Source organism: Leiobunum rupestre, chromosome 8 (genome assembly GCF_980474605.1).
Source record: "Leiobunum rupestre chromosome 8, qqLeiRupe1.1.hap1, whole genome shotgun sequence".
Lineage (NCBI taxonomy): Eukaryota > Metazoa > Arthropoda > Arachnida > Opiliones > Sclerosomatidae > Leiobunum > Leiobunum rupestre.
The window spans coordinates 44,269,381-44,276,468 of record NC_143391.1 but is presented as its reverse complement, the minus strand read 5'-3'; the positions used below and the strand labels follow the sequence as shown (position 1 = coordinate 44,276,468).

The 7,088-nt window shown below is 38.3% G+C and overlaps 1 protein-coding gene across 1 annotated transcript; it reads left to right on the top strand.

Annotated features, from left to right (window-relative positions):
• Positions 1-2,160: 2,160 nt before the first annotated feature.
• On the top strand, positions 2,161-6,259 carry LOC149933438 (monocarboxylate transporter 13-like). Its single transcript, XM_090156017.1, has 4 exons — positions 2,161-2,449; positions 2,591-2,737; positions 4,478-5,428; positions 6,096-6,259. The coding sequence occupies exons 1-4, from the start codon at positions 2,227-2,229 to the stop codon at positions 6,257-6,259; spliced, it is 1,485 nt and encodes a 494-aa protein (XP_090012143.1). The 5' UTR covers positions 2,161-2,226.
• Positions 6,260-7,088: the final 829 nt, after the last annotated feature.

Below are 7,088 nucleotides of genomic sequence, written 5' to 3'. Positions count from 1 at the left end.
CGTCAAAATACACAGTGTGTCAGAATTTATAGCCCGGTGTACCTAGTAACAGAGACCATACCACCGGAGGTCTATCATCATAGTACCCTACGCCAGCATCCCCCTAGCCCGGACATGTGAAAAATCCAGCATGGGTAGTAGTACCCTACTACTGATGGTCGCACCTTTGACGCAAGCCACTCAACCCAGCAGAAGGTGCCGCAATGGGTGGACCATTTCCCACTTCGCACACAGCACTGGGATTAAGAGTGTCAAAATACACAATGGAAAATCCAACTGCGTTTTGACGTCTATGTCGAGGTCGCAACTGACCTGCAGGCCCAACTTTTCTTCCGATTTTTCAACACCGCTTTCAGAGGAAATCGTTTCTATTGGGTCATCTTTGACGTTCAGTAACGGCACCACTTGTTAGAAATGATTCAAAAATACTTATTTTAACTGTCGATGATTGTAAATAAAATAGGTATTTCTTTCTATCAATTTGCATCGTCGGAAAGAATCTTTTGATCGTGTCATATCATTTATTTCAAGGACAGTTTCAGGAATATCAACCGCCAAATAGCTTGTCTTAACAGTACCATAAAAGTAGTATCACCTGAACGAAGAAATTTCACAGATACGCATTTCATATGTAAATTCATCGAATGGTTCTCGAAAGTTTGTTCAAATAGATAATTTAATCGGATTAACCTTCGTAAACATGTATTTAATACAGTCGTACACAATTTGTCCTAATTCAAGGAGATAACAATATTATTATACGTACATAACTGCTTTACGAATGGGCAAGGGGTAGAACAGCTAAACAAATATACCACACAAACATTCCTGACATTCTTTATGTCATGTTGTTGTAAATTTTCGAGATCATTTATCAGCATAAAAAATTAAATCTTATAAGCTTTAGAAGTAAAAAGTGTTTTAGCCTTTTAGCGGAAATGAATGATTAGCTACGGTAAATAAACGACTAGTTAAATCTTTTCTGGTATAGATTATTTTCTACACATCAAAAACGCAATACACAAACTCTAGAAACTCGCTTTAAAAATCTTCTTAAAAATATAATCGTAAAAGTGAACCCAATGTACAAAATAAACTTAGCTAATTTTGTCTTATCTAATAAAGTCAAGAAATGTAGATCACATTCTTATCAATTTCGGCACTCAATCTAAGAACTCTTAAGGCTGTTTCTTCCAAACTTGTAACGTCGTCAATCGAGGAGAGTTAAGGCTGGTTTTCACTAAGGCAAAAACGACACGACGGTGAACGTCGACGCGAAAAATTACCGTTAGGCCTAATACAATATTTTTACGTTGATGTTCACCGCTGTGGCGTTTTTGCCCTAGTGAAAACCCTCCTTAAATGAACGTGAAACTACGTACGCAGTTATCCTTTCTGTTTAACTTCTAAACATGTTCAACAGTTTTTATAATGCGGTGACAAAACGTACTAGCATTGTTAGTGAACAATACCAATTAGACCTTTTCACGATGCAGTTAAATTCATTAACGAAATAAAGTTAATTAATTTAACTGACATTTGTAAGAAAAAGAAATTAGACGAAACAGATGGCTTAATTTACTGGGGACGACAAATAATGGCACCTTTTAACGTTTATAATTATTGTTGCAATTTTTTTTATAAAGTTCAAGATTTATGAAACAATGGTAATAAGCCTTAAGTAAGAAAGTTCTGAAAAGGAATACTTGAAAAAAATTAACAAGATTTACGAAAATTCATCAAAAAGAAGATATTATAAGTATCTTGTTGTGTTATTGAAAACAGATGGCGGTTATACAGAACTGTAAAGGTTCGTTGCGTTTCTTCGTGGCAGAGGCCGCGGAAATAAGTATGGCAACTTAGTATTAATCCTCACACTGACAGTACTCCTACGTCTTTCGGGCAAGTAGTGGATAATCCGAGGACACAAGCAGCACTCGGTACGAACGGGTATCGACGAGCGTTTTATCTCGAATAATTAATACTACGATAACTTGTCCTTTTTAATTTTATCGCTATTCTTAATATCTATAACTGGTTTTAAATGCACGCTATTCGGTACGCGAAATTTAAAAATATCTCGTATTGAATAATAAAATAATGTTGTTTTCTAGATAAGGATTTCTTTCAACTATAATCTCAGGAGAACGGGAAGGCAGACGGCGTTAACTCGGGAAAGTGCCCCGTGATAAGCGAACCGCGGGATATACAGTGACGAATACCAAAATGAGCGTTTCAAAACGATGCAACGAATTCTGGAGTGATCCTGGCCCGGACAGAGGATGGAGTTGGATGATCCTCATCGCGGCTTGGTCCACGTTCTTCATTATAATGGCTCCGCTCCGAAGCTCGGGCGTGTTCTTCAACGCCATGATTTTAAGCATGAATCTCTCGCTGGAGCAGGTTTCCTGGCCATTTAGCCTTTGCAATGCCGTTTCCGGATTTTCAGGTCGGTGGCGCGTGACGCAGCTCTAGCGGACTGTTTCAATTTCAGACTAAAATAACCTAAAAAGATAATAGATGAAGCACATTCAATTTGAATAACGTTCCATTTGATTTGATTTTAATCTCGAGAAATGATTTTGCGTAGGTTTGCTGGGAGGGTATCTGACGGAACACTTTTCATGTCGCCAAGTCAACATTGGCACGGCTCTAGTAGCGACATTGGCATTCGTGCTCTGTTATTTTTTCCCACTCGATATTTATTACATTACCGGTACTTACGGAGTCCTTTTTGGTAAGTACTTCAATTCAATTCACTTGAAAAATAACGTTTATCGTGCCCAAAATTTAAAAAATACCTGTGCGTTATGTAATTATTACTCGCTCAAATTGTTAAAAATCAAACTTTGTACGCAAGTTCAAATAGAAGTTTATAAGGTACTTTGAATTAATATTCAAACATATCTTTTTCACAAAAATAGAATAGAATTTATCAAATAGCACGTCTAATTCAGTATCTAACTTAATCAGTTTCAGAAGCTATTCTCATAGTTATCTTTAGTTCTTTATTACTTAACAAAAGGTCAATGACCCATCCTGTCAAGTCAAGGGGGAGCATACAAGGAAAATGGGGCTGCAAACACATTGTACCAAAAGGCAAAAGTGGAGAGAAGAAAAAAAAGAAACCGAGAAGATAAAAGAAAATATAACACTAGGCGAGGAGAGAAAAAAATGATTGAGGAGGAGTAAGTCATAAATGTCCAGGAAACGACACAGCTCCTTTTTGAACTGGGCCTGATTTGGGAGCCCTTTAAGATGGTCGGGGAGCGAGTTCCAGTCGCGAATGGACGAAGGAAGGAACGCGAGACGGAAGCCCGGCAGAACTAGTGAGGCAGTACGGTTACCACGAGGGATCCGAAACCAAGAGGAGGCCGCTGCAGAGAGCGGAGCAAGAGCTCCCCCGTGTCGGTGGACAATGGTATTTGCAAGAACCAGGCGCTTTAATCGGTGACGGGAAGTCAGAGTGTTCCACTTGAAATTTGTGAGCACGTTAGTCATTCACGTACTCCAGGAGAATCCGATTTGTGCCACAAAGCGAAAAGCCTGCCGCTGCACCGATTCGATTGCGTGAGTCCCAATAGCGGTAGAAGGGGACCTCACTGCCGAATGACAATAAAATTATAGAGCCAAGAAAACTACTGACAGATGAATACATTTGTTCACGTAAAATTATTAAGTACAACACGTCATACCAGAAATACATGAACCGAAATTAACAACTACCTCCTTTTTATTGGGGGGGGGGCAATTTCCCCGTGCGACAGGGGAGGTTTAATTAGTGAGGCCTTGTTAATTTTCCGTCTCCCGCGACTACAGGGAAAATTTCCAATGCACCACGCTTAACAAGACCGCCATCTTGTGAGGCTAAGATAAATTATTTCATCCAAGAAAATCGTATGAAACGTGGTCTGCAAACCTAGGCTTAGCCGTGTTTCGTTTTTGATAGAGGTCAGTGGAACTGTGGAAGGAGGTAGCTCGAACAGCTGTCCAAAATGGAAAAAGTAGATGAATTAAAAACCTTTTTAGCTAATCTTACCATACCATTTATGTATGAAAGAAAAGATAAATTCTTAGTTTTATTAGAATAAGAAAATATACAAATTACTTAATGGAGCTACTTAAGATATGTGAAACCCAGATAAAAATATTTAAGCTTGCAGTAGCAAAGAATATGGGAAGACCAAAGAAACAGAAGGCTACGGAAGAAGAAGAAACGCCAGGTAGCGTATTCAAACCTTCGCCGCGGGAGTGAGGGGGTTCTCTTTTCGAGAAGGGGAAGATGACATCCGGCCACTAAGGTGGGGGAAAACGGGGAACTTGCCTCCCGTGTTAGAGGAATAGGACGCTGATCATTTCGGTTCATGTATTTCTGGTCATACTGAAATCGTCGGTATGCTAGCTTAAAATGCAAAGTTTCGTTAGCAAATACAGAAAATATCAAACAATTGGCTTTAAAATTTTCCACTTATTACAGGAATGGCTCACGGGATAACTCTACCAGTCCTTCAAATGGTTGTAAACGACTACTTTCTGAAGTACCGAACAACCGCAACTGGTATCTCAGTAACGGGCGTTAGCGTCGTGGGACTCGTTGGCCCTCTGATGGCGAATTATTTAATCCAACACTACGACATGCGCAGCTGTTTCTTAATCTTCGCGTCTTTAATCATGCAAATGGTTGTGGCTAGTATTCTGTTGAGACCTCGTACTCCCGACAGTTTTCCCGAAAAATTAGGACTGAAGCACCAAGATCGCGTCGAAGTGAATTTGGTTCCAAAATCGACGGCAGTTCATGAAGACACGAGTAACTCCAAACAGGACAGCATCTCATTACTGGCAGACGAAATCGAATATACAAATCGTACAGCTGAAAATATCGAAGATCTACAAACTAAAAAGCAAGCTAGTGTTACTAAGAAATGTTTCAGTCAGACTCTGCTCGATAATTTACTTCCTCAGTCATTGAGAACACTTTTGAAACGAACAGATTTCGTACTGTTCTGCATCGTCTGCGCCATTATTCAAGTTACTTACTTTACGTTTTTGTCTTTCGCCGTCGCGCACGGTTTCGCGTCAGGAATCTCACAAGACAGCGCGACTCTTATCGTGTCCTGTTACAGTGCGGGAGAATTTATAGCAAGATTCGTGGTCGGTTTTCTGGTGGACAGGAAATTGTGCTCGGCCAATGTTTTGCTAGCCCTAGTGTCGTGCTTAGCCGGTGTTTCGCTGTTTTTCTTTGGTGGTTCGTCGAATCGGATTGTCGTCTTTGGCGCGTCTTGGTTCTTCGGGTTGACAACTGGTTCTTACATTCCACTTAGAGGAACGATCCTAGCAGTGAAATTTGGCGTGAAGTACACTGTGTTCGGAATTGGAATTATTCACTCATTATGTGGAGTTTTATTTTTCTTCGTACCAGCGTTAATAGGTAAGCTGAATATTTTAGCGTTAAGGCGATACTTTTGTAGTTTGTTAGCTACTTTTTGAGTAAAATAAAAAATTGTGAGTTTTTTTGAATGATCCGAATGGAAGTGGTACATCGATAGTTCGGAATCTCAATAAAGAAAAATATCTTCTCTAAACTGTCTTGCAGCCCAATTAACAGCGAATTTTCATCTCGTAATACTTCTGGTTGGAGGTTAAATAATAGAAGTTAGCGTGTATTAACTCGATCGTTCTTTAGACTTTTGAATATCATTTTTAACCATTTCTTACGTAAGGTATTTTGTACGATATTCGAGCCAGAGCATTCCAAATTGATATATTGATAAAATTTATTTTAGTTATAGGAAAGTGAGCCTTGATGTGTTAAATGCGGTGTTTCCTTACTCAGATATAAAATTGAGACGATAATTTGATAATGGAGATAACAAATTCCTAACGTTTGCAGTTTCTGATAAAGTGTAGGAATATGTATCGTTCAACCAAGGATTTAAAAGCTGATTCTCAAATCAAGATGATTTTAAGTATATTGAAGGATATGCTACACTTGTTATTAATATTTCAGCTGTACTTGGGTTCAGTCCTGTTCCTATTCCTTTTTAAAGATAAAATATTTCCGTCACCGTAACTCAAATATTATTTGTTTCCTTTAGGTGCTTTGACAGGGAAAGAAAGAACTTTTGGAAAGGTGTGTTACGCGATGGGAAGTTGCTGCATCATTGCAGGTGTCGCTTTTTCACTTGAACATCTCATTTATCTTAAACGGAACAAAAATTCGCTGGTTAAAGATGAAAATTGTTACATAGAATCTAATTAAAGTCGAACTCCATTTCATTTAAATTTTCGGATATTGGCATACCATGAACAATACACGCTAAGATTTTAATTTCCTTCTTGGTTTCACATTTAAAATTAAATTTATCTTAATAAAAATGAAAGTGGCCTAAGCTTAAACGAGCGTAAAGTTATTTATTTCGTTAAACAAGATATGATAGTGATCCAAAAAAATAACCTGTCCAAAACTTTAAGTAGGTTGAACGATTGAAAACTATCTAGGGTAGGACACCGCAACTCCGAATATAATTTAGAAATTCCTGAGAAACTACAGTTATTTAAAATGTAAAAGGAGAAGGAAAACTAAACTCACGGGGTCTAGCGTCAATCTGTTTTCTCCAGCTTCAATCATTGCGGTGACGAAAAATATCTCTGATAAGTCTATTCCTTGCAAGATATTTTTATTTCAAGTAAACGTGCTCCCCCACAGCGATTTTGCTTCATACTTATCGAAAGTCGCCCTCAAACATTTAGATTTTAAGATGTTGTAATATTCGGCGGGGTATCCCGTCCTAACCATGTATTGATGTCAGTACAAAATTTATATTCATTTAGGGTTTACTAAATGCTATGCCAAAGCTTCGCTATTTTAATAATTTATTACTAACGTCAAATTTATAAGTTTGATGCCAGATAAAAGTAAAAATGATTATCAGTCATTTACACTCGTTATCAGAAACAACGTTAGTAAAAAGCATATTCTAGGAAAACAATTCTACAAATAGGGTATTTCCGAAACAGCTTTACCCTTCCTCTGGGGATTTACAAAGATCCAGTCAGATGCAACGGGGATCAATACAGGGACAAGGCGA